We start from the raw sequence: 27,971 nt of genomic DNA, 5'->3' as shown, positions 1-27,971 counted from the left end.
ACAAACTGTATAAATTACTTACACTTTTAGTTATATAATAGTATGAAATGAATCCTCTATGTAAATGATCAACATATTTATACACACGCTATGTTAACTTTGTGAGTTGTCATCCAGCATCTGCATTTAGGACTTCTTTTCCACACCAACCAGCCTCACGTCCTTCTCTACATCCATCAACTCGTGCGCTCCTCTTTCCTTTTTCCCTATACTCTTTTTTTATTTTTGAAAAATGTCTTCAGCACCGATTAACTCTCTAGTTTTTCTGTCAAAGTCTCTACATTCAAACTTCTTACTAAGTTCTTCTTGCCTTTTTCTCTGTCTACAAAGACGTCTCCCTCCTCTCCTTTTCCAAGCTGACATTTAGCATAATAATAAAAAAAACAGGGGAGGCTCCTCCATTTTCTGATTAGCTAAAAGGGTCATGCTTTTGGCAGGAGCGTTAAAGTCTTACTTTGTTTCATCATCAGCCTCCTCACCCTAACACTTTCAGCTGATTGAAGCTCTGAGTCTGAAAAGTCTGAAAAGGTTCAGCTTCCTCAGGAGTTTCTTGCTTGTTCTTTTATGGTTTTTGAAATGACAATTTGTGTCACGGTCAGTGAAAATGAATAGTAAACGCTCCAGAAATGGAATGCTCTGTTACAGTTGGGAACTTCAGCAAAAGTCAGTCAGGATCTGGGCTGAAAGAAGATTTTCTTCTTCTTGTACTTTAGTTATGTAAAACGCGACGGCTGCAGAACACAGACAGACGTTTTTCATCATTATGCATGAATTTAGTTTATTATAAATGACAGGATGATACAAACCTTTGATGAAGAACACATGACAGTTGAAAAGCATTTAAATCAGCACAAATCAATAAATAGGATCCAAAAGAAAACCGTCTGCTTTGTTTATTCAGCTTGTTTGTTCACAGCTCCATGCACTGCAATGCAAATGTGAAATGATCATAGCAGCAGTAGATACATCACATCAGCCATGATCACTCTGGTTGGAGTTGTGCTGATAAATCAGTACATTCTCAAAAAACGCAAGTTAAATAATAAAGTGCACAGTTGGTGATCCAGCCATGGAGTGTCAGCTGCCTGAAGCTAACCACACAGAAACACAAAGACAATCTAACATCTCCTGCCACTGCAGCCAACATCTTTGCAGAAAGTCTCATTCAGTTTTCTTTGTATTCTTCAGAGATAATAAAGTTTAACACGACGTCTGGATGTCTGCTAGATGAAAGCACAGGGTTCAGTTTGACGGCTCCACGTCTGTCACACGCATTTCACTGAAGACCATGGGGCCTCTTCAAAAAGATCAAATACTTCTAAATACAGAAAAACTGGTTTTAATCAAGTAGCATAAAACCTGCCAGTAGAAAAGAAAAGAATTCTGGATTTGTTTAATCACTGCAGGAATATTTTAGGTCTCAAACTCAAACAATTAAAACAATTTCAGCCAATCGCTCTATATGTTTTAATGTGGAATTTGGATTTTACGCTCAAAATAAGGAAAACCGTCGAAGTTGATCATTTAAAACTCAAAGCTCTGAAATTGAAAGATTTTTTTCAGTTTTACCTCAAAATCTTCTGAACATACTAAGATTGTTGTCATCTATTGCAAAGCCTTCTCAATTATTTTTGTGTTTACAAGACAAATAATAAATCTGGAGACAGAAGGTTTGAAGTGTTCCGTGTTTGCAGAGCACATCGCAACCCGCAGAGGGTTCACTGGTCACTGTTGGTCAACAGGACTGGAGCCTCTGATGATCATCCATGTGACCCTTCAGAAAAATGAAAAAACACCCCAAATACAAATTCTGAACTTTGGGTTTTTTACACCTACTGTTTTCACAAACAGAACAGATGCCTACAGTGGCAAATAAGCCACTCATATTTGTCACTTCATTTCTATTAAACAGTACATATCTTTGCAAAAAAAAACAAAGCTCAGGATGGGAGAAAAGCACTGATCTCACACCAGTCTGAAAGCACTTTTTGTTTCCTGTGAGTCACTGGATGACATCATGCCAGTGAAACAATCAAATTGACCTAAAACAGAAAAATACTGTTCTGAAGACACAGAAAAGTGCCACATGTCAGCGGTCATGGTGAGATATCATGTTTAGGAGCTTTTCCTCTGGTAAACAGGACCTGACCACCATTCTCTAAACCAACCTGATGTGAACTTCCTGAGCATGCTCCTCTTCCATTTCATCCGCCCAACACTATTAACGGTCTCATCTGCTCCAACATAAATGACCAACGACACAGACTTCACCACAAACAGGGGAACACATTCTACAAGAGCTTCTGTCACATCACTTCGTGGGGGACTTCCTCAAAAGGGCAAACTTGACTAGTTTTCTTTGAAACTCCACTAAAACTCCAGTGAAACTAAGGTTTTACATCAACTCAGTCTTAAAGTGTGAGTGGATGATTTACTTCTGTTGACATGATTTGGAACTGAAGGCCTTTTTTTCAGGGTTTGCTCTCCTCTGGGGGACAGTAGACACTGCAGGTCACACTGCGCCATTAATGGGAAGAGTTTACACCAAACCATAGTTGGATCCTGTGCTTCTCTGCTGAGAGTTAAGGAAATGTTTTGGGTTTGTCCTGTTTCATGAGCGGATTGTGGATTATTGGTCATCTGGAACATATTCCTGTTGGACAGAAGACATGTCTGTAGTCAGTGTGGGACTGAGTTTCTAAATAAAGTGACTAGAGGACTGTAGATCTTTCCATCTGTAGCTAGCACATCACAACACTGCATCTGAGCAGATCTGAACACTCTATAACCAACAGGACAGTCAGCCTTTACTACATTGATGTCTCTCAGGTATATCAGAGTCCTGATTAGACACACCATCTCTGTTTTTTAACAGTGGGTGAATACAGTTTGTGTACAAACTCAAGAAGTTCAACATTACTGCTGCATTCAGAGAGCTTTGTTCATCACTCTTTAGTGTTTCTGGAGTCATTCAGCATGTTCACAGACCAGCACGATACTGACAAAAGAGACACTTTACAGCAGCAACAATCACATTCCGCTGCTGCAGCTTCACAGTAAATGGAGTTGAAGGCCCAAGCAGCGCTGCTCATTCAGTTGTTGCACGACTCCTTACTGCTGGCAGAAAAGTTGGACTTTCTGTTTATATATACATTTAGTGTTGTGATGGCACAATCAATCATTGGTTTAAATGCATCCAAACATCATTAAAACATAACGTTACTTGTGCACTATCATACTACAGTTCATGTAACACTGTTGCATGAACCTCTGCTGGTCTGTCAGGTGTTCTGTGGAACTTGTGCGACATGTAAGCAGCTCTACATTGTTCTGACCTACTGAATCTTTAGGATGATGCTTTTCACCCGTTTCGGTGCATCTGTAGCGCCAGACCGGAAAGCTGTGCTGAAGCTCAGGTTTGGCCCACAGTCCAGCACACAGAAACCTCAGAAACAAAACCTTAAAGGCAAAAACCCTGCAGAACCTTGATAAAACAGTGAAGTTCAACACCAGGGACAAAAACGCATGTGAAAGCAGTGAGCACTGTACCGTACGGAAAAACAAGGAAACACTGATGACTCTATTTGTGCTGGAGAACTCCCAGGTCCAGAAGAGGATCTCTGACAGAGGCTGTGCACCCCACTGTCCTTCGTGAAACTCGCATCAACAGCCAGCTGCAGACAGATGATGGGGAGCTAGAGGCAAAGAGCCGCTCAGAGGAAGTTTCTTATTTGACCCGATCCAAACTCCTTCTGTAAAGCTCTGCCCTATCTGATCTGTGGCTTCTGGCAGTGAAGATGCACACTTTCTGCCCAGAGGTGCTACAGGAGCCAACTCAGGCCGTCTAACGGTACGCCTCTGGCCCACGGGATGGTCGCTTGGTACTTTCACTGGCGTTGGGCGTTTGGGTTCGATGGGTGGGTTTTATCTGCTTTGAGGACGGACGAGTCTGAGGAACAGGGGATGTTTTGGCTGCCGCAGTCTGAAGACCACCACCCGGCTCCACAATGGTGTTGATGACTGCAACAGGAACAGAAAGACAACACTCTCAAGTGACCACCCTTTTTGGGGAAAAAAAGTAGCTCGGAACATCAAATCAGTAATGTGCCGTCATTCAGACGACACATAGACAGTCAGAAGAAACACCTTTCTAACCCTTTTTTTTCAAATCAACTTCAGCAGGAGGAACATAAGGATCCTGGGATCCCCTGATATCTTTTATACTGATTTTAGAACACTATCTTTGTTTTCCATCTACCACTGTTAATAAGCTAGCGTTCTTCTGTCCGCTGTGAGACTTGTTTACATCACTAACATATAGATATCAACTTCAGTGGTTTATTGGCGACGAATCCAACAGATGCTCATCTTCAGCTTCAGATTAGACCCCTCTGTTGTCACATTCTCTAATTTTGTCACCATCTGAACAGTCCTACTGCTGATGTTTTGCCCATAAAAGACCAATGGCTAACGGGTTCCAATGTATTGTTGTTATAATTGTTAACAATTGTTGACAATTGTTAATAATTATAACATCTCTGTTGGGCGCTCACAGCAGAACTGTAGCCTTGTGAGGCTAGAGAATGGTGTACAGATTCCTGACTAAGCTTTTCATGTCTGAGAAGAGAGCACTGCAAGCAAACAAACCGGACAGTGCAATCAAGCTAATTCTGACATAAAACCAACGGAGTGCTGAGAGTAGAGCGCCGACGTTTTTCACAGTATGCTTCCCCTAAAACAGTAAATCACAGGCCCCTCATGGGAGCCTTTTCCACACGAAACAGCTCGAAACAGTTGAGGAAAGAAGTGACAGACTCAATAGTGACTGATTGAAATGCATTATGAGAAATACTTTCAATATACATTTAACTGGGCTGCACAGAGGTGCAGTGGTTAGCGCTCTTGCCTCACAGCAAGAAGGCCCCGGTTCAAGTCCCATCTGGAGGGCCTAAACCAGAACATCAATGGGGGACCTTTCTGTGTGGAGTTTGCATGTTCTCTGGCTTCCTCCCACCGTCCAAAAACATGCTTCATAGGTTAATTGGTTAATCTAAATTGTCCATAGGTGTGAGTGTGAGTGTGAGAGTGCATGGCTGTGTGATTGTGCCCCTGCGATAGACTGGTGACTTGTCCAGGGTGTCTCCTGTCTTCGCCTGCAAGTGGCCAGGATAGGCTCCAGCAGCCCCGTGACCACGAAAGGGAAAAATAGGGGTTTAGAAAATATATGGATGGTATTTTTAACAAGATTAGATACAACAAAACAGCACAGTCTCTTTTCTCTTTCATCTTGTGTCACCACATGTCACTGACAAAGAGCACCGATGGTAAAAAAAATAATGAATCCATATGTTCATCAATCTATCCATTTTCCAACACCTGCTTCATTCCTTTTGGGGTCACCTGGTTGCTGTATGCTGCGCATGTATGAGGAGAACATGCAAACTCCACACAGCAAGGTAACAGCCTGGACTTTAATCAGGGGCCACCACCGTGCAGTGGTGTCGTGAAAACAACTGATGAAGTGGTTCACTTCTGGTTCATTTCCTTTTTTGCAAATGACTAAAAGATCCCTTAAAAGTCACTAATTTGGTGCTTTGTCATCATTAAAGCTTAAGTACAGAAATACAGAAACAAATGCATCTCTGAAGACAGATTAATAAACGCCAAGTGGAGGTACAACAAACAACAAATCCAAAATTACCTGCAAGCTGTCCCTGCACTCTTCTGAGCTCTGTCAAAATGGAAATGATTTCCTGCAAAAGAAAAGAACAAAAACACTGAGAGCAGCTCACATTTAAGCTTTCATTGGAAGTTGCTGCGCTGTGGGTCAACCTTGTTCGATGTTCTCAATAAAGGAACTTCACTCTCAGCGCTGATCTTGGCCTCGATTTCCTCCCAGACGTCTGCCTTGTTCTGGAACAAAACTCTGAGACAAGCAGATCGCCACATAAAAAAGAAAATATCGCTGAACAAGTCACAAGTCCAGAGACATACAGGTGTTTTAGGTTTGAATTTCTAATCCAAACACATCAGAGATTAGAAATTTGATGTCCTGATCTTTTCTTTTCTTTACTGGATTAAACTGTTGATCCAGTAAGAAACCTGAATCTGAAATATCAATGAATGCTTCCAAATGACTATTTATTAAACAGTTGCCTTAGACTGCATTGAAAAGACCATTGAGCCAGTTTTTCACATGTTTGAGTCATAATTTGAACCACAGGGTTTTCCGTTTTCTTCTGTTTTTAGCCTGAATCAAAGAACCTGTGCTGGATTTAGGACCTAGTTTCTGCAGAGCGACATGAAGTTCATTAGTAATTTACCTCTGAGTTGTGGGCAGGACTATTGGCTTGGAGTAAACCCGCCCCCATTTCCCGTCACCCATTTGTTAACACTCCCTCTCACAGTCCCTCACAAGCCCAAGTCAACATTAGCAGTGCAACAAAATTGGCGAGTAATTTTAGATCTATCCAGTCGTCCAGTTTAGATCCAGATTCCAGCTCCGATGAAGAAAACAAAGACCTTCAGGGATCTATTTGTCTCCAGGTGGATGCATCAGAATTGAAAACACTAAAAACTCAATTTTCATCAGAATGGGTGTTTAACTATTTCATTATACCATGGTCCGGGTGAATACTCCATTCTGATTGTCTGCTGAGTGTGCATTAGAAAGTGATAATCCACAGTGATAACACACCTATAAAAGAAGTTCCGGTCACATAGCATAAATGTTCTTTAGCTTCATCATTTGGACAAAAACAAGCAGTAAAAGGTGAACTTTCTCTCTGAACTGATGCTTTATTTAACCCGTCGTGACAACCAGCATAGATATCGCTTTCCTTTGCCACTGCAGTCGAGGTTGGTGCCGGCTGGGCCGGCTAAGCGGTGCGTTGTTGTGTTACCCAGTAACAATGTAACAAATAGTCTGCTTTTTGTGAAAAAGCTATACACCGAACAGGAATAAAGTACTAAAAACAATGTATTTCTTTTGTTAGTGACCATGGTCTAAGCGGATTAATGGCAGACAAAGTGTGCATTATCAGAAATTAAAGCACTCCACAGAAGTAACCGTCCAATGAGAAGCTTCATTGGCCATTATTCCTTGCAAATTGACTGCAGTTATCTAGACTGTAAGCATGTGTCTTGGAATTTCAATGTGTAGCAATCAGTTTCATTTATGATTCAAAATATCCTTTTCCTCACAGTTGGAAAAGCAGTTTTACGTAATGACTTATTTCACACAGTTTTCTGGCCAAGTTGCAGCAACAGTTCTGATTAAAAAGAAGCATCTATTATTTTTTTTATTTTTTTTCTGTTTTTCATTATTGTACTTTGAAACCAGAATCTTCTGTTTTGCCCTTTTTGGGGGAACCACAGAGAATCATCCGCCTCAACTTTATTCTCTCTTCTGCTCACTCACTCCCACCCACCAACCACCCTCATGTCCTCCTCCTCTACATCCATGAACCTCCTCTTTGGTCTTTTTCCTGCTAGCTCCAACCTCAGCATCCCTTTTCCAACATCATCACTGTTCCTCCTCTGAAAGTGTCCAATCATCTCCATCTGCTTCCCTGCATTTATCTCTAGAACATCTACCATGATCTGTTCCTCTGATGGATTCTTTCCTGATCCATCCTGGTTTCTCCCAAAGAGAACCTCAACATCTTCATCTCTGCCACCTCCAGCTCTGCCTCCTGTCTCTGCATCAGAGAACAACATGGATGCTCTCACCACAGTCTTCTACACCTTTACTTTCAATCTTGATGACATTCTTTGGTCACATCTCAAACCTTCCTCCACCTGTTCTCTCCTGTTTGTGGTTGCATTTTCTTTTTATGAAGTGTGTAGTGCTGGCAAAGTAACCACAGAATTTAACACTAAGAGGACACAATACTCCTGTTTTGATAAAGGCTGCGACTATCCATAGAATGACAAAATCAAGTGACCATTGCTTTCTCTAGCTCTATGGATGAACATTAGATCTGTTTTGGCTCTGTAAGAATACTCAGCTGATAAAACTTGGTCTTACTTCATTTTTTCTGCCAGTTGTTCAGTGTTTTCCCGGATGGCCTGGGAGAGCTGAGACACGGGGTTCAGCATCACGTTGTCCAGCATCACCTGGAAGTTATTCACACACAAAAAAAGGAAGATGAGCTTCTTCATCAGCAACCATTCCGAACGCACTGCAGTCATTGTGAGCTCAGGAGACTTGGCTATCATCGCCAAGCGGTCTTTGTTTACTTCTGTGGATTTTTTTATGTTTAATAATTATTTTAAGAAAAAGTATGTCACATCTGATTGTGTCATTTAGCAAATGTGATAAATTCATTTGATTAGAAAAATGCAAAGGTACAATCGGGAGAGGCTGGAATACCATCATGTGGAAGACAACAGCAGATGACTGCATTACAAGCTCTGTTGTCTAGCTGTAGAACACACGCCCTTACAACTTTACCTTTAGTATCAATGGTACTTTTAATGCCCCATAATGCATTGGGCTCCCCTTTTCCTTCTACAAGTAGGTATTTATTGTTCTGCATCCAAAACTGTTTTGTTGATTTTTTTGTCAGAGAAGCTCCACCTTGGCAGGTATATATGTTAAATACTTTAACATAATTCAGCTGAGCTGAACTAAAACTATTTAGACAGAGGACTGAAATCACACTAATGCGCACATGGAGGATGGACTTTGGGAAAATAAAGCAGATACACCCTGAAATGTTCTGGAGAGAAGATCATGCTGAATCCCTCTGAACTGCAGTGTGAAACGGGCCTCAGTAGAACAAGACAGCAACCTCATTGTGGCTCCACGGCTGCCACTGCTTAGAAGTGGGTTCTGGCTCATTCATATTTGCGTCCAGGTCCAAGACCTCAGCAGGACCTGGGGGAGGCCTCTGGTGGTTTAAAGTGGCCTCAGGGATATGCTGGACCAGCTGGAAAGAGAACAGAGGGAGTCTGGCTCCTGTGATCCAACCCTGGAACGATGACTGCAAACCAGCCAGGTGCTGGTGGGTGAAGGCTGTGCACTGTGAAGGCATGCGGCAGGTGGGCGTGTCACTGCAGAGCTGGGGGGCACCAGTGCATTTCACCTTTTCTGAGATAAATCACCATAGTCACAGGAAGGTGTGGGGGTGTGCAGGGGAACCTCACACTCACAGCCTCATTAATCATACCAATCTGCAAAACATGTTCATTGATGGTGAAAGACCAACAGAGTCATTAGCACCCAAACCACTGAGAGAGCAATCACTGATCTCTGGCTTCCTGGTTTCTGACCACCCCTACCCTTGTAATACCCCCTTCAACCATTAACCTAGTTACATGAGGGCGAGTTACTGAGTCATAACAGGGTTTCCAGGTCAAAGTTGATTCATTCAATCAGTCCTGAAGATACCTGAAGATGGGGGTCATTAAACCCAGACTGTGATCAGGACGCAGGAAAACATGCAGGACTGTAAGCCTTGACAACAAGGGCTGGACACCAGCGAACATTGATAGATTAGTTGTTACTCCAGTTTAATGAACAGCTTTCCTTTATCATGTCGGGTAGTAAAAAATGGAGAAGAGGGCTAGAAATGTCCCAGCAATACAAATTCAGAGGAATTCAATTCAATTTTATTTCTATAGTCCAATTTTACAACATAGTTGTCTCAATGGGCTTCAACTTAGATGATGAACCCCATTGAGAGAGGGATGTCATGTTAGACCCTCCTTCTCGCTATAATCAGTAGTCCTCTTTAAATGAACTGCTCAGTGGATCTCAAATACTGGTGTTGGATTATTTTAGTGCAGACAAACTGTAACGAGAGACTGAAATTTCAACCCAGTCATCATTTACCATGTTGTTAAACCACAACATGAATCAGTTCAGTGGGGTTAGGGTCCATTGACATTTCTGGGGCAGAACTTTGTTTACTGATAACAGCTAAGGTGAGCTTTGACACCTCAGTGGTTTGTGGTAATGATGTCTCACACAAATCAATCAATGAGAAACTGAATAAGAATTGCTTGAACTTCAAAACAATCAAGCACAGTCATGGATCAATGATAGGGTGACCAACCACATGTTACAACTAAGATGGTTGTAACCTGCAGAGGTTTTGGAACAAATGGCATTTGCAGGACAGAGAAATGAGAGCTAAAGCACAGACCATACACAAGAGCATTTACAAAGGTGCAGCTGGTGCATCTAAACTGGGAACACAACTGGCTGCAGCTTAAAGTGTACTGATCATCACAGCTGCTGTATAGTTGGATTTTGTTAGACTTTAATAAGGATTCTCCAATTGTTATCCAATTTTTTTTTAAAGAAAGAATTCTAACTGGTTAAAAGTGCACAAGTTCAATCAAAAATAAGTTAAGCAACAAGAAAAAGATCTTGAGGCAGGATCAATATAGAGTTTTTTGAACATAAGATATATCAAGTCACGAAAACGATAAGCAGAGAGTGACTACTCATTTCCAGACTGGAATCAGTCTTTGACTAAATGAAAATTATGATGAGATTTGGAAATATTTAGATTTTACCCAGTGTAGTTACATGTCCGAAATAATGTAAGAATAGGAGACATTGTACAGGATTATTTCTATCTCCTGTCAAGTTAATCATTTGATAACATTAACTGCAAAAAAACTTTACCAAAGTTGGTTTTCAAACCCTTTCTGTATCACTCACATCACTACAGCAGCCAGCCATTGCTAGTTCATACAAAGAGTAACCTTTTATCTCAGGTTACTGAACAAGATGAACAAAGTTGGCACATACTGTACTTTCCTGTTTTCTGCTTCTAGGTCTTCTTTCACTTCCTTTTATTTTTTAGCAGCCAGTGCCATAGCCTTTAAAATAGCAAGTTCCAATGATTGCATATGGGTTTTTCAACTCTTGTACAACACAGTTCTACAGAGCTGAAAACCCAATGTGCAGTCATTGTCCTCGGATTAAAGCAGAACTATAGACTTAAGCAGGAGAACAGGCCGAAGGGCTAGTTATGAAAACAGTACATCTGTGTTCCCAGTTTTCAAAAAAGTTCATATGATTTATGTAAGTTTCTCCAGTACCCACCTCGTCCCTGGCAGAAATGGTGGAGTCCGGTGTGTTGGTGTGTGGCAACAAACTGGTAGAGGTGGTGGTGCCCCCTTCAGGACTCAGAGGCTCCCCGTCTCCAGCAACATCATGAATTTCCTTTGCCAGAATGGCCAAATCTTTGGCTAGATCCTGACTAAGTCTGAAGCAGAAAGGGTAAAAGTGTGAATGGGCAGGTTTGACTTCCATTACCAGGCAGCAAGCTGCACGGATCTTACTTTGCAATCTCTGCACTATGTGTAGACCAGTTCTGGTATGGATCAGCATCATTTTGGTCATCATCTTCTTCTGTCTCCAAGGACACAGACTTGGATCTGGTGGCAGCAGTCCGCTGGCTGTGAGGAGTCTGGACTGAGGTGGTCAAATTTGAGGAACGTTTGGATTTAAATGTGCCAGGGTTTGCATCGTACTCTTCCTCAGAAGAAGAGAAGTCTGAGCCCTTCTGTCTTCGACGCGTACCTGTAGTCATTAGAAATTATTGTAATGTCAATGCACCCAAAGCATGAGACTGATGTGTTGAGGCAAGTTGGTGACTGGGGGAAAAAACACTGCCCAAAAAGGGCATTTGGCAATCAATAATACTTTTATAGAACTGTTTCAGAGACAGGACCCGGAGAAGACGGCTGGTTCACATTTATTTGTTTATATAAATGTCCATTCAAACATCAATAATCTTCACTTGAGTCTGACCAATGAGCCACTGAGAGTGGCTGTTGGGTAATGTTATCACAGAAAAGTTTCTAAAGCAACATTTAGAAACATGACCAGGTACTCGCTGAGTAATTTCTCGCCTTCGAACTTCAAAAAGTGAAGTCACAAAAGCTGAGGAAGATAAATCCACATCAAGACGAGAGATTTTTCAAGAAGAAAAGCAGACATCTGGTAATTCTATCAAACTTTTGTAGACAAAAAGAAAGTCATTGCTCACCACTGCTAGAGTATTTTGCACCAGTTGAACGGGTTCGGGTCAGTGGCTGCTTTACTGGACCTCTGGACCCTCTACTAGCAGACTGGCGGGAATCAACCACTGAAATCTTCCTGCTCGAGGCAGCAGTTTCCACGTTGCGACTAGAGAATCCAGAACGACTGGTGAAGGAAGACTCTGTGTCACTAGGACCTGTGAAAGAACCAGTTCTCTTCCTAGGCATGGCTAAGATGTCCAACCTGGACAGCTTTTTCCCTTCAGCAGAACCTTTGGCTGGTGCAGGAGTTTGGTCAGAACTCTGGGAGGCCCGGTCAGTTTCAGTACCCTCGTTGTCTGAGGCCTCACCCAGGCGTGCACGTCGCAACATGGAAGCTCGAGTTGGCCTTGGAGCCGAAAGGCTGTTGGATCTTGTTAGAACTTGTTGAGTCGCTGTCTTTGGTGTTTTTCCATTGTCTTCCTTCTGACTAGGAGCAACATTTTTCTTGGTGCGAGTGGATGGGCCCTGCTTTTCCAGATTTGACGAAGATGAATCGTTTGAGTTTGAAAGCACACCATGCTTTGTTAGATCCAAAGAGCCACAGTTACCTGCACTGCGGCGCATCTGCAATCGCATTCCTGCATCGGCTTTACCTTGTGCATCATGTGTTGTCTGGTTACGACGTTTCTCAGAAAGCCGTTCTCGAGCACTGGGCTGCCGGCCCTTGACTTGGATGGAGTTGCTGGAAGAGGACTTTTCTTTCTGGAGAATGCTAATAGCTGCACGTTTTTTAGAAGAGGAGCTGACTGGAGCATTTTGACCACTGACCTGGCTCACTGTGCTTGCCGAGTCCATATCGGATTCCCCTGAAAGAGAATTGTCCACTTGGCTAGAGGAACCCCCCTTTTTTGAGCTCCGACCAGAACCAGATGAGGACATTTTTGTCTCTAGCATGGACAGAGTACATGCAGGCTCCTGAAAAAAGAACTGGCTGTCATGCATATCTTCTTGTTTCTGCTCCATGTCTCTGATAGATGGCTGACTAGAGATGTGGGGAAGTTTTTTTATCTGCACTGTGTCCCTGGTCTGGTCTTTAGTGAAACTCTCTTGCCGAACAAAGCAGGAAATACAACCGTCCCTAGCAGAGGTGGCATCCTTATCTTGTGTTTGGAGGTTTGGAGCAGAGCTGTTGGCCTTGATACCTTCCCTCTTGGTTTCATGTTCACTCAGGTGGCGGACCAGAACTGTTGTAGGGGGAGCTTTTGCTGAGATTTCTCGAACTCTTTCAGTCTGTACTAGCGCCTTATCCGGTTTGCTTGGATAGTCATCAGAACCAATATAAAAACAAGTGGACTTGTTGAAGGGAGGCACTTTCTTATCGAGTTTAAATTGAAGGCCTGTTGTACAGAGGGGTATATTTTCATTCCTGACCTGATTGTTCTTTGCTTTCTCCAGAACTCGTCCATCATCAGAGCGACTTGCATCACTAAGACTGTCAGGGTCAACATCATCCTGAACAGACAGGCACTGATTGGAGTCCTGTGTGTGGGTTGGAGCAGAAGCTCTGTCTGAAGGTGTCTGGATTAGGTGAGCTTCGTGTCGAATCGAGATGGTCGGTGTGATGCAATCCAGCTTCTCTGGAGGCACCTGAGGGAGCAGTCGTCTTGTCCTGCCGCTGTGGCTCAACTCCAGGTCAGAGTTATCGTAGCTGAAGTTTCCCATTGAGTGGCTCATGTAGTGCAAATCTATAAAACAAGACATTGGTCCATTGGTTTAAGTCAGCAATATTTTAACCCAACCTCTTGTAAAGACACAATTTGCAGAGCCCGGTTAAAAATGGATGAATGACGTTTTCTTCAAATCCTATCCCAAGCAATTAATGTTGGTGAATAATCAAGCAGGCATTCATCACAGGTTAATATGAGCAACAGGCCACCTTCTAGACATCCCTCTTGATGCAGAGTGGAACCACTGTCAACACAGCTGTCAGCTAAACTGGCCCAGTGGGAAACCCACTTTGGTTCCTCCAGATCCGTTGAACGAACAGGAACCTGAGGACAGAAATATGGTGAACTTCCCCCAGCAAAAACTAGTAAAGAACAAAAACATCCATTCTCTACAAAACAGGACCGCAACTTGCAGCTTTAATGCCAAATCTTATTCAGTTTACCTCTATGTGGGCTGCTGCGGGGGAAACGGTTGGAACATGAAAAAAGTTATGTAAAGACTCCGCGGATCTATCAACACAGGGCAAGTTATCTGGCTCATCCTTGTGGTCGCTTATAACGGGTCTGTAGACCCCAGGTGAAGAACCACTGTACTCTGGAGAATCAAGGACACCAAACACCTGTTGGTGGGGACAGCAAGAGACAACAAGACTTCAAAGGTTACATTCATGTACTTTAACAGGCTTTTAACATAGCTACAAATATGTAAGGAAAAAACTTTTCTTGACTTTTGCATTTATTTTAGTAAAGAAATGTGATCAGGACAAAAGATCTCAGCAACTGACAGACTGCATATAAATAAAACCACACTGAGACACAAACAAGCAGCTCATCCACGACCCTAATAGAGGCTTGTGGTTTACCTGGTCAATCATGTTGCGAGCCTCCTCTACATCTTTATCCTGGGATTCAGTTTCAATGGTGTATGTCCCAGCGTCACTCAGATTGTCATCTTCCTCATGCTTCACAATCCTCTGGGAATCTTTGGGATCTCCTTTACAGACACCAGAGGACATGGGGTGTTCAGATATGTGGCCTGAAAAGTCAATTCTGCTAACAGGGCAGGATGGGGGCTTTAGCACTTCTAGAGGCTGTGATGGGGATGTGGGGTAGGAAACTGAAGACGGAGCTGGAGGTTCTTGTGGAAATGTCATCCGTGTATAATGTGGAGTAACCATCTCGGCAGGTGCAGACTTTGGAGGGGGTGACATATGGTCTCTGGTAGGAGAAATGTCTTTCTCACCAGAGTCTTTTAGGATTTCTGCAGAAAATTCCTGGGAGAGTTTTGATTTCTTACCAATGCTGCCAAAGGGCCTTATAATGATTCCTGATGTAGACCGAGGAGTGGAAGCTGACGAAGCACCCTCCCCCTCGGTCTTCTCCCTCTTAAGAGAGCTAGACCTCTGGGGACCTCCATGACCTTGGCCCTTTAGAGGAACGGTTACCTGCTGGGTGGGGTAGACTTGACCATGCACTGATGCTGGCCTCTCCCCACCTTTCCTTCGTTCCAGTTTTGTCTTGAGTGTAGAGTAAGAGTCAGTGTTAGCAGGGTTGTGAGTGAAGGACTGTGAACGCTTCTTCCGTGGATTGTCATCAAAAAACTCAATGATGAAGGCCTGCTGAGAGAGATGGTCAGGGAGGGCTTGTTTAGTCATCTCTGTAGGGGATGGAGGCTGAGGAGGACTTTGGGACAGTGGCTTGGAAGCCACCTGTGATGCTGGGGCTGGTGTAGGTGGAGAATACTGCAGGAGCTGGTGGAGCTCCTCTGCTGGAGCAGCAAGTGGACCTGACTGGATAGTTTGTTGTGACCTCTCTGACTGCTCTGGTTGGACAGTAGGAAAAGATTTACTTCTGTCTTTGGAAACTGGATCCTCTGAATCGCTCTGAGTTCCATCTTCATGGTGGTGACCTGCTAACAGCACAAACCATCAGTCCTATGCAACATTGTGCTAGTCTAAAACACTTAGTCAAGCAGGATTGAGCATCTGAGAGTCTAATCATGGTACAGAGTTAATATTGTACAGGGTTTCTTTTTTCTCTGAACTGGAAGTTGTTGGACCAAAGTTTAAAAATGAATAAATCTGATAGTAGACATAAGAAAAGTTTGATTAACTTTTATTTATTAGCACACAGCATAGAAGAGAAAATTGAAATCCACACGAATAATATCATGTATTATTATGTCCAAGAGTTCATTCATCAACTCTTCAAAGTATTCTTTCCATCTTTCCCAGACACTACTAACACCTGTCAATACATCACCATCCCTATCCTTAATCACCCTAACCTGCTGCATGTCCTTCCCATCTTAGTCTCTCTGTCTTGCTAATCTGCATAGGTCAGTCTCTCCCTCTTTAGTACCCAACATTTAACATACAAGTCATCATGAGCCCCTTGTTTGGCCTTTGACCCCTCTACTTTCACCTTACGCTGCATCTCCCTGTACTCCTGGTTACTCTCCTCAGTCCTCTCAGTGTCCCTCTTCTTCTTAGCTAGCCTCTTACTCCATATACACTCCTGCACCTCCTCATTCTACCACCAAGTACACACATACCTGTCTCCCTGATCTCATCATCTGTAGTTATCCAGTCATCTGGGAGTACCTCCTGAATACCCAGAGTCTGTTTCCACTGCTTCTTCTTCTTTTTTCAGCTTCCACCAGAATGTCCTCTTCTTTGTATTTGCCCTTTTTTGTATCCTCTTCATCACCAGAGTCATCCTACACACCATCATCCTATACTGTCTGTTAACACTCTATACCACTACTTTGTAGTCATTGATCTCCTTCAGGTCACACCAGATGTAGTCTATCTGTGTGCTTCTACCTCCACTCTTATAGGTCACCCAGTGTTCCTGCCTCTTCTCAAAGAACATATTCACTACAACCATTTCTATCTGTCTTTCAAAACCAACCATCATCTGTTCTATGTTCCTCTCCTGGATACCAAACCTGCTTATCACCTCCTCATCACCTCCGTTTCCTGTACCAACATGTCTATTGAAATCTGCACCAATGACTACTCTATCACTTCTAGGGATGCTCATCGTCACTTCATCAAGGTCCAACTTTCTCCTTCTCCCCCAGTTACATCCTACCTGTGGGGGCAAACCCACTAACAACATTAAACATCACACCTTCCGTTTCTATCTGACACTCTTTTTACCGTTTCAATACTCCTGACAAACTCCTCCTTTAAGTTAACTCCTCCTCCTTTTCTCTTCCCATCTCCACCATGACAGAACAACTTGAATGTTGCTCCTAAACTTCTGGCCTTGCTACCTTTCCACTTGGTCTCCTGGACACACAGTATGTCTACCTTCTTCCTCTGCATCGTCAACTAACTCTCTACCTTTTTTCTGTCATAGTTCCAACATTCAAAGTCCCTTCTCTCGGTCCAACTCTCATGACTTTCCTCATATGTCTTCCTACCAACGGACCTTCCTCCTCTCCTTCTTTGACCAACTGAGTCGAGTTTCTACCAGCACCCTGTTGGTGAACAGCACCCATGTAAGTGGTAACCTTGACCGATTTGGTATGGATATCAAAGGTCTGATTCACATATTTTATTTGGCAAAGATTTGACGTCGGATGCCTTTCCTGACAAAAACCATCTGTATTTATCCGGTCCCTAGCCCAGATAAATACAGATGGTAGGATGTAGGAATGTGTAGAAAACATTAAAAAAAGTTTTTGAATTCCCCCCACCCCCCTGAAAAAAGAGATGAGGCTCTAAGGTATCTCTTACCTTTGAGCATCTTGATGTTCACAGCAAGATCACTTTTGGTGCTATAAACATCTTCGCTTGGAGCTATCTTTTTGATCATACTGACATCGCTGTGAACTAGCCAATCAGCCACTTTGTTCTCTGCTGACATCATCTCTGCAGGTGCACGGGTGATGCTGTTCTTGGTGAGTGAAGCCTGTTGCCTCCGCTGCCGGGTGGAGAACTTAGTGACATGGTCTTTGATCTTAATCTTTCCAGGGGTGCAGTCATCAAACTCAATAGTGAAGGACGCATGACTCTGGACAACAGGAGGGGTGGGGCTAGGAGTGGAGGGCAGGGTCAGGAGTGTGTCCGTGTCCTTAGTGGGGATTTCGTGGAGCTCCACCCCCATGGATTTAGGATGCTGAAAATCCTTGGTGGGGATCTCAAAGTAGCTGGGCTCACAGTTGTATGAAGGAAACAGGGAGTCTGGCTGTGCATCTGAGAGAGATCCGGACAGGCCTGGATCCACAGATGGGGTGCTTTTCTGCACATCTGACAAAAAACACACACACAATACTGGATGAATGTATATATGAGCGAGAAAATATTAAGTTCCTGAGATAGGTGGCATCCAGAAGCAGAAAAAATAAACCACTTTTAAAAAAATCATCATTGCAACCCCATGCTCATCAAACTATGACACACAATCATCTCCATTTTTGTGCTGTTTTTGAATTGATGAGGACTTCATGTTAAACATTTGTTTAACACTTTCCACAAAGCACCCACACAGAAAACCATGTCCCTGTTCTTCTTGTTCTCTATTTAGATCATAGATATGTTTCCTGTCAATGAACATTAATACTGACAGGAAATTATTAATTTCTTGATGTAAACACAACATTTTTTAGTTCAACCAAGGACATATACACTTTAGGAGTGCTATAGAATGTGTATGTTGAAGCAGGGGAGAGTGGAGAATAGAGTATAAGTAGAGACTGCTTAGAGAGACACTCTGGCACACTTTTAGTTACCGGTACTCTGACATCTTTCTAGAAGATGTTTGTCAATAAAGTTGGTTCAGTTTGAACCTTTCTTTCAGAGGTGCAAAATACAGGCCCAGAAACAGCTGCAATCCTGGTTTACTGTTTGGTAAATCATATTCCATGAAAATATGAATCTATACACGTCTAATCCCACCAGCTAAATGCGTTTTCTGCCAGAAACATTAATTGTACAAATTTTAAGCCTCAGTCACAACTGCCCTTATGGGTAGGTATGGGCTGTCTGCAGGTGAAGAATAAGCAAATCTGTACGGGCCACCTGAGTGCCCTGTAGGACATTTTAGGATTGCTGACCAACCGGTAAGACGAAAATGTTCATGCATATTTTCTTCTGCAGGCAAGAGGTTGAAGTGAACATTTAAACAACACCTAAGGCACCTGTAAACCTGTGCCGACGCTGTTACTGGACCCTGCTGTCACACCTTTCCTGTTCATTTTTTAAAATGTCAAAAATAAAAAGGAAAGTTGAAAGCAGGAGCCTTCCGGACAAGTAGAGAATTTGAACATTTCTTAGTGAAATCTAAAACATTGAGTCTCTGGTTTGTACGTTTGAATAAGATAACCATTTATTTCTTGATCATGATTTGAATTTAGAAGTTTACCATGAGCATTTAATGTACTTAATATGTAACATTTGATGTGAACCCAAATTTCACGCTGTTTATTTTTTCCTACAGACAGACTTCTTCTTAATTTACTTCTGGTTTTTAAATACAAAATTCACAGTCATTTTGGTAAAAATGCATTCAGTTCCATGTGAAGAAACAAAACGTATCCTGTTGCTATAGAATTGTTATAAAATTGATTCATTTGCATTTAACGTTATCATAAGGGTTTTAGAAATGTCAGGCCGAATGGTTGGTCGTCACACATTCTCACTTCACTGAAGCTCTTTGTAAAAAGTTTGGACATCCCTGATGTAAGGATAAGTAAGATACAGATTACAGACACACAGATTCTTCTTTTTTTAACACCACCCCACCCCCACCCAAAAAAAAACCCACACACTGCACAGGAAGCTTGTTCACACAAAATGTGTGCACTTTGACCATCTCTGTGCTCAGCGTTAGGAATTAGGAAATTAGACAATCTGAGATTCTAACATGTACTTACGTACCATGTGCACACCCCATGTGTATTACAATGCCTGTTCACACACCTCATTGGAATGCTGATTGAAGGGCATCCCATGACAGCATCCCCCATGCGTCATAAGTGCATGTAACTTACCTTACAAATGCTTCATGACAAACTCACTGCATGCATGACAACCGTATGTTCCATTTTCATGAGGTGGCTGCACGAGCCTCAAAGCAACAGCAAGACACACCTGAGCTCCTCTATTGGCAAAATACCCCGTACAGGGTAATGTTGGGTTGACCCATAGTGGTGCATGTGCATGCCTTAAGAAAGGCAAATGTGCAAAAATAAACTGTAGTCTTAAAGTTTAGTCTGAATAACCACGACTCAACTTCAAGACAACATGACCTGGATGAATGACAACCATCATCAGCAAATGAACTGGATTATTTTGTCTAGTTAACAAACAAGCTGTTTAGCCAATTATGTGCGACTTGATTTGTGCTGGATGGTAGATATTTTTATGCACACAGACATGTAAGAAATCGAGTCCTGTTTTTCTGTATGATCCCTAAAGGTTACGTTTCTACATTTCTGACTGCTTTATCTGCACTTTGTGCTACTGTTACAGGTACGACTCTTCACTTCCAGGAAACTTATGTAGGATGAAGAACTTGTTTGATGATCTCACAGATAAAACAGTCAAGTTTTTAACATTTGTTTGTGTATCAGAAAAAAAAACTGCTTACCTGGAAGAGGCTCTTCGCTGCTCTGAACTTTACTCCCATAGTCCTCCTCCCCCCACCAGGATGGCTGACCGTACAGAGGAGTGGGCCGACTCACAGGAGCCTCTGCCACAGAGACACACACATAAATACACTATTGAACGGTGTTAAAATATTTTCCAGGAAATATGGAGTTCCAGCCCCCTTATAGACGGCCACCTGGTTTCTGTGTACACTAAGGCTGGAGATTTAGGGTGAATTCAGACTGAAAAAAATCCTTTATTCCGGATCAAGTCATGAACGTTGCATTTGGTCTGGCATCAGGCAGACCACTCTGTTATGGACCAAAGCTGGTAAACAAAACCACGTGACCAAAGATCTCTTTAGTCATTGGCCAGGAACTCTGAAGGCGAGTCCAAATAACAAGAGAAAGACGGACGTGCTGCACTTCACAATTCTTATGGGGACAGTTAACTTCTTAAAACTTTATATTTCCATGGCCAGTTTTGAACGTGGAGAACAACACTTTTACTTGTTACTTTGGAACGGCGGTTCATGCTGCAAGGCTGTAACTGGCTAGGAGACGTGCCGTGTGAGCTTTAACTCAGAGGATGCTGGCTACTGCAGTGATGAGGAGACGTCAGGTATGAAGGTACGCTGATAAGTGTTCATGACATATAGATTATGGGAAACAGGGAGACGTGATGTGTGTCACCTTCAAAGTTGTTTAAATCAGCCTCCATTCATTTGACCACATTCCAGTGAGTGTAAAGAGAATTCTGTTAAGAAACTACAAGGTGGCTTTTAGGGTGACATCACAGCAGCAGCACACTTAACGAGACACAGAAAAGCATGTTTGAAGTGTTTCCAGCTGGGTTAAAATAAACATTTTAATGTTTCTGTTTGATAACTTGACAATCGTTGCTTTACATTTGTTTGTGGCTCATTGCTTCCTTCATTTCTACTCTGTTAACGTCGGCTACGGTGGCCGTTTTGGTTCAGTTGTTCCGCTCCGAGGACGGATTGGATTCAGACTGAGGAACCTCAGAGGGAACTGAAGCTCAGTCCGATTGGAAACGAACCAAGTCCACCTCCAGAGATGGGTCAGAGAGCGGTTCCTGGTCAATACTTTAGATCAAAATGTCAGAATGTCAGTTTCAAAAATTGGTTGAATTTTTATTTTAAAAGTTATCTAATAATCAGCTGAGATTCAAAAGTACAAAATGCATGAGGCAGTAGGAAACAAGGCAAACAGGTGCGTGTGCTCCAAGCCAACTTCATCTTAATGTTGGCACATTTTTTTACCTTGTGTCAGGCTTTTGGAGCTCTGCGTCCGCTCACCACGGATCTGCTCCTGATCCTCCCTCTTTTTCTCCTCCACAGCCGTCAGACTCATGTGCAGCTGACTGCTATACTTTTCATGCTGCAACAACAAACACACCACCGGGTTGGACGTGCACACACAAGCATAAACACACAACCAGATTTTGGAACACACAAAAACAAAGACTCACATTGACACTCGCACATGCACACACACTGACCTTCAGGGCCTCCTCTGGGACTTTGTGTTGGCTCTTCTCCAGTACGTAGACATGAGAATGTGGGGGGGTAGCTCAGGAAATTACTGAATCCTTACAAACACACACTCACACACAGCCTAGGAAACCTAACCTAAAACTAACCTAAAAATTCAGCTTTATGAATATGATACCCCTAACCCTAGATTTCACCATCAGCATCTGATCAAAAACCTCTGGCCTTCTTCCCAACCACCACTCTCAACTATCAGGAGCGCTGGAAAACGGTCTGCTAATTTCCACACACACAGCATGTGTGGAACTGAAGGATATCGTATCCGAAGCGGATGATGTCGGACTGTTTGAGGGTGATGTAGGTCTGGTCAGGGATCCGCAGGTCGTTCACAAACGTCTGGAGAAAATAATGTACATGTGTTTACATGTTAACTCTAGACTTCTTCATGAAAGTCCACTTACGTGTGGCTGATTTTCAAATCAAAGAAGAATTGTAAATATGTATTTGTTTGTTTTTAAGAACAAAAAGGAACAAGACATCCTTTCTTTTCCCACTTACTCCATCAGTCTACCTGCTGGAGAAACCACTAAGTGGGCTGTTACGCAATCAAATTAGTATTCATTCATTTTAAAACAGAGCTAAGACACCTTTCACCACCAATATTCACATTTAATATAGAAGATTACTGAACTAAATTAGAATTGTATTAAACTCTATTCTTTTATACATATTTTTGCTTTGAAAGCAGTCAAAGATGGGCATGGCCTTCTGATGGACAAGTGGTTGTAGAATCATCAGTGATCAATAACATGATATTTAGGGGAGTTGGGACTGGGGAGCTAACACCCAGCTTCATAGGTCTTCAGTGAGTGACCCTAGGATTCATCCATCCATGTTGGATGGGAAGGTGTGTAACCACCAAACGGCAGAACTGTGTACAGTGTTACCTCGCTGCACGCAGGTCACTGTTTTGCAGATTATTTACAGTGCAGTTTTGTACGCCTTTTGTTTGTCTCTGCTTCTACAGCGCCTTGTGTTCTGCATCCTGATTGGCTGTTGATCTTTTCAGTCAATCTCTACCATGCCGCGTCTCTCTTGCATCTTAACAGAGTTAAATAAATCTTTGATGGCCAGCAGATATTTTGGTTTCTTTTTATAATACTGGACTTCTTTTTCTATGAAGTTTGAATTTTGAGAGTTTAAACAAGAGAGAAACATGTGAAAATGTTCACGTTTGTCTGATAAAAGTGGATAAAGTGTGTAGTGAGGAGTTGTACAGCCTTAAAACATCGGTAATCCTTTTTGGCAGGTTTCACCTATCACAGGTTATTGTGGAACGTATCTCCCACGATAAACAAGGGAACACAGCCTTTTGCTGCTCACTGGGTGGAAGTAATTTCACACTCTCATGTGTTTCAGCCTTTCTCTTTCAATGTTTCTGTGTTGATTGTGATGTGCTGATTCAGGCTGCCCCAGAACGTCATGTTCTTGTCTCTGAGTTGGCTCCTCACCCCGTTCAGGCTGCCCAGGTCCTTCACCAGATGTTCGTCAGTCGCTGGGTTGTAGTTGAGGACAGCATGCTGCTTGTCCACGCTGCGTGACTGTGGACACAGACGCAGCCTCCCATCAGCAAACCACAGCAGCACAGGGATCCGGGTGAGAGTGGACTCATTCAGTGCCTTCTAAACACTCACTGGGGTTTTCTAATGTTCTGAGGACAGCCCTGCTGATAAGTTTTCTTTTTTTTCCTGGTTGAGTTTAGGATTACATGGATGCACACACAGTAGAGTGATGTCACAACCAGGTTGGCAGACAAATTGGTGGAAATATTTGTCTCAGCCAATCCAAAAATGGCTGAATCCCACATGGTTCTGTAGGAATGCTCCTGCTGTGAAGCTGAAAATGGAGGCAAACCTGCACCTCTGGAGGTTCAGAGTCAAAAACAAAAAACTACACAAGAATGTAAAATAGATTCTGAAGTCTAATCGTTGCTTCAGTCAGACACCTCCAAGTACTGGCAGACTGGCTAGCAGGTCCCTTCAGAACCACAAGGTTCTGACCGAGGGCCCAGTGCCCACTTGCGATCTCTGAACTACACCAGAAGTATGAAGGAAGGTCATTTTGTTTCTGGTTTGTCACATAAACTGTTAGCCAGTCTTCGTCGTGTTGCTTTCAGAGGAAAAGGCTGCATTTTTACTGAACTTCTGTGGATACTTGTCTTTGGAAATGACATGACTGATGTGCGACATTTTGTCCTTGCTGTTTTCCCGTGGCCTTGTGGCTATAGGCTGGTTGACCTGTTCCAGATGCTCACCTGTGCACTGAACCCCTGTCATGGCAGAAACCTCACCTGTAACATGAGCTCACAGTCCTCTCGGCCCACAAAGATCATTTCTCGAGGGAGGCGGTGCCGAGTACCTGAGCTGCTCACCAGGAACCATGATGTCACACTCATCTTCACAATACAGTGGGGAGCCCCAGAGCATCCTGGGAAATAGATCCAGAGACACAGAGAGAGATCCTTCAAATCTTGGCAGTTGCCTCGAATAAGAAGCCCCAGCGTCTCTGAGAAACAGCACTTGAGTGTAATGACTGAAAACGTCCTCAAACACTCTGCTTCTGTCATGGCTTGTCAGGTTTCTGTCCCTTTGTCTCCATCTTCTGGTTGTCTCTGCCACTGCTGTCCTCTGGCCTTTACCTGCAGGTGTTTTTTCTCCAGAGGTGCACAAGATTGGAGGCGGGGACTGGTGACACACCTGAACCATCTGCACTCATCCTGACTGTAATGACTGGTTTTTACCAGCCCCTCCCCACACGTCTAAAAGATCAGTCTGACCTTGACTGGGTTTATAATCACTTAGAAATCTAGTTCCTCGTTATCCAGTATCAAAAGTGGTGATTCAGAATGTGGACCGGATGTTTTACTAGGAATGGAACAGACATATTTAACATAATCAGCAGGTATTGTATTTGCATTTTTGTGGGTGCTGGAACATGGTGGACTTAAGGGAAATGAAAGAGCAGATGAAAACTCCTGTGTGCAGCTCAGCAAAAAGAAGTAAAAAATATTGTGAAAGGTAAAATAATGGATAGACAGTGGAAGGAGAAAGGAAGGTGGTATTATGGGATACAAAGTGGAAAAAATGGGATTAAAGGGTCAAAATCGGTGTGAATGCAGAGCACTGGTCACAATCAACTGATGAACAATCTTTGTCACTGGAAAACAAATAATACAAGATAGGAAGTTTACAATGAGACTATTAGGTTGTAACGATTAATTGACTTAATCGATGAATCGAAATGTATTCCTACAGTCCAACCACATCAATCTGTCTGAGGCAAGTTTTTCATTGAGTCATTATCACAGCCATCAACACATGTGATGTCATCAAACACGGATCAGTCCATCAAAGTGTGGACAGACTTGAATAAAGTCATGTGAGCATCCAGTGTCTAGAATGTTCTAAGAATGTTCCCTTTGGATTCTTTGGATGTGGAAAAACAACAGTGGTGAACTTTAGGAAACTAACATGTGAATGGATTTGACATTCATTCTAGTTTACTTGTTTGTTTGGACACAGATTTCATTTCCACCTGATGATCTGGAAGAAATCCAAGAATCTGGAAAACTTCACTGTTCAGTAGCAGGAATTTCTGTCTGAGTCTGACTGCTGGAAGTTTGGATGAAGATGATCTGGATCCACTTTAGCTCAGAGAATCTGATCATTCAAAATAAACCAACAATCGACTATAAATCAGAGCATCCACCACAGTTTATGACATGAATCTAATCCTTAAAATGAATTGTTTCACCCCCACACACCTTAAATAAACATGTCAGTGAAGATTCTCATTCATGCGGGGACATTGTCTTGAAGTTGTGTCTTGGCACATGGACTTAAACATTTCAAGGAAGAAGATGTAACGTTCACATGCCATGACTCAACTTAAAGCCATAAACAAAAAACAAAAAATAAAAATAAGGAAAATAAAAAAGGAAAACACACAAAACCTACAAAAGGAAATTTCCAAAACATACAATTGGAGCCCAGATATTTTTAAAGCAATTAAGCAATATTTTTTTTTTCATATTTGGAACTCTAGCAAGTGTTTTGTGCTGTGATCCTTCTTTGCACTCCTAAGCAATATGCTCACCTGGTACAATATTTTCTTACTATTTCTTCTTGTTCCTAGGAACTAAACACAATTTAAAACCTCCCCAACCTGTTTCCCAACTTAATTCTAAAAGTCCTAATGTGGTCAAATCTCCCATCATGCCACAGATCCTCCTGTATAAACGTGAGTAAACAAAGAGTTGGAAAAGGAAGAGGTGCTTTACCACATCACTTTTTCACTTTCAGATACATCTGTGTTTATCTTTGCTTCCTAATCCACTTTTCTGGTTCCTAGTGTCCGTTTTCTCTATTTTCACCTTGTAATGTTAAAATCCCTTTTTTGTTCAACTGTACCTTCATAAAAATCGTAAACTACCGCTCTATTCCTGCTGGTTCTTTGTAAACGTTTCCTTTGTGTGTCTGAGGATGATGCTGGAGAGAATTACAAATTAATTACATTCAGGAATTAAATGATAATATTTGCCTCTTAACACACTTTTGCATGTTCCAAACGATCCAGACATTTGCTAGCTTTTCTCAGAGATGTCTTGATGTTTCTATGAGATAAACTGAGACGCTGAAGTCATTTATGAAGAGATGAAACAGTTGTGAATTTGCTACAAGTCTAGGTTTATGAGCCAATCTTGTTGTCTTACCTGGTTTTTTACTAATCAAGCAGGCAGTTTAAGGGTTTGTTGTCATTTTCTTATACCTTTGTTTCCTAAAGAGGCTGGTTTGGAGAAATGACATTTTCACATCATCTGATACAAAATTAAATATATGACCTTTTTGACCAATTTGTTTTACAAAAGCTATTTGTACCAAACAATTATCACACGAACAGATAAATAAGATCAGTTCTCTAAGTGGTGTAACTTTCTAATAGAATGCATGAACCATGAAACATCTGGATGGTTTGGGGTCTTCCTACGTCACCCTCTCCTCTCCTCTGGTCCATGAGAATGAAGGGACGCTGTTCACTTTACAGCCTCACCCAGAAGACATGGTGGGGTATGTATGAAAGCCACTGAAGCCAGCTATCATGACGTTAGGTCATTCCAGAAAAATTCAGGGTCAGATCTCTGCCTCTAACATGCAGAATGAGGCGGCAGCGTTGCCTCTGTTGCTCTCATCGCATCAGACACAGAAGCTCCAAGTAGATCTACCTCAAAGCAGCTGATGGAAGATGTTTTGCTTTCTAGCTGAGAAACTGGTGAGATGTTTCAAAGACAAAACAAGGATGGGCTCCAGAGGGGCTGCAAAGATGGAGGAGGTGGAGCAGGTGAGGTGAAGCAGCGGGGATCTGTTCCGTTTTTGTGGCCATGATGCTGGGGTCACCTGCATGACTCACGAGGATAGCTAGAGGAAAAAAGCAGCTCATGCTCTGATCACACCATGTTCCTCAAACCCGCGCACAGCAACATGACAGACGGCTGGGGGCCGGACGGACTGGCGGGCTCCTGGTCTCTCCTGCCTCTCTGAAAACGTGCGTGAAAACCGGCGCGTGCTTTCACGCAGTTTTATCGGAAAATCTGCAGCCCTGAAGCTAAATAAATGCATGAGTCCCACATGCAGCATCTGTCCCGCACATCCCCGGCATCATCATGACCACCTCAAGCCGACCGCGCCCGGACACACTCTCATGCACGCGCATGGACGCCAGGATGCAGGGGATCAGCAGCAGCATCCATCAGCGGATACTGGCCCGGGGAGGAGCGGCCTGCAGCCGCAGACAGAGGAGCAGATTGATGCTCAGTGAGTCCCCCACGCCCTGCCTTCATCCTCTCCTCCTCCTCCTCTTACCTCCCCCTCAGATGCTGCAGGTGCTCCTCCACGATTCTCCACCGCTGTGAGGCTGGACGGACACGCTGCTGCGCGGACAGAGCATCAGCGGTTCCCGCAGGACCGGACTCGGGAAGCGGATCGGTTCCGTGATGCTGCCGCTGCTACAATGCTGAGTCTTCCAGGCCACCCGCTGCGTCAACAAGCACGCACCACGCTCAAGGCCACCAATCAGGAAGGAGTCGCAGAG

General features: G+C 43.0%; 1 protein-coding gene across 4 annotated transcripts; it reads right to left on the bottom strand.

Moving 5' to 3' along the window:
- Positions 1–751: 751 nt before the first annotated feature.
- cep170bb (centrosomal protein 170Bb) lies at positions 752–27,971 on the bottom strand. 4 transcript variants are annotated; one of them, XM_011492083.3, is made up of 19 exons: positions 27,743–27,971; positions 24,175–24,311; positions 23,336–23,425; positions 22,142–22,220; positions 21,833–21,891; positions 21,594–21,711; positions 20,313–20,414; positions 17,459–17,971; positions 14,576–15,624; positions 14,156–14,332; positions 13,922–14,036; positions 12,012–13,730; positions 11,302–11,542; positions 11,063–11,225; positions 8,796–8,933; positions 8,030–8,118; positions 5,833–5,926; positions 5,702–5,753; positions 752–4,020 (listed from the first exon to the last, which is right to left on the bottom strand). In XM_011492083.3, exons 2-19 carry the CDS (start codon positions 24,277–24,279, stop codon positions 3,845–3,847), a joined length of 5,079 nt encoding a protein of 1,692 aa, XP_011490385.1. In that variant the 5' UTR covers positions 24,280–24,311; positions 27,743–27,971; the 3' UTR covers positions 752–3,844. The 4 variants fall into 4 exon arrangements, with proteins under 4 accessions (XP_011490385.1, XP_011490386.1, XP_011490387.1 ...); XM_011492084.3 differs by having other exon boundaries at positions 14,576–15,621; XM_011492085.3 differs by lacking the exon at positions 8,796–8,933.

The sequence above is a fragment of the Oryzias latipes genome, chromosome 24 (genome assembly GCF_053564925.1).
Source record: "Oryzias latipes strain Hd-rR chromosome 24, Olatipes_Hd-rR_3.1".
Taxonomy (NCBI): domain Eukaryota; kingdom Metazoa; phylum Chordata; class Actinopteri; order Beloniformes; family Adrianichthyidae; genus Oryzias; species Oryzias latipes.
Note: the sequence above shows the minus strand (reverse complement) of the source record. Positions and strands in the feature narration are given on the sequence as shown.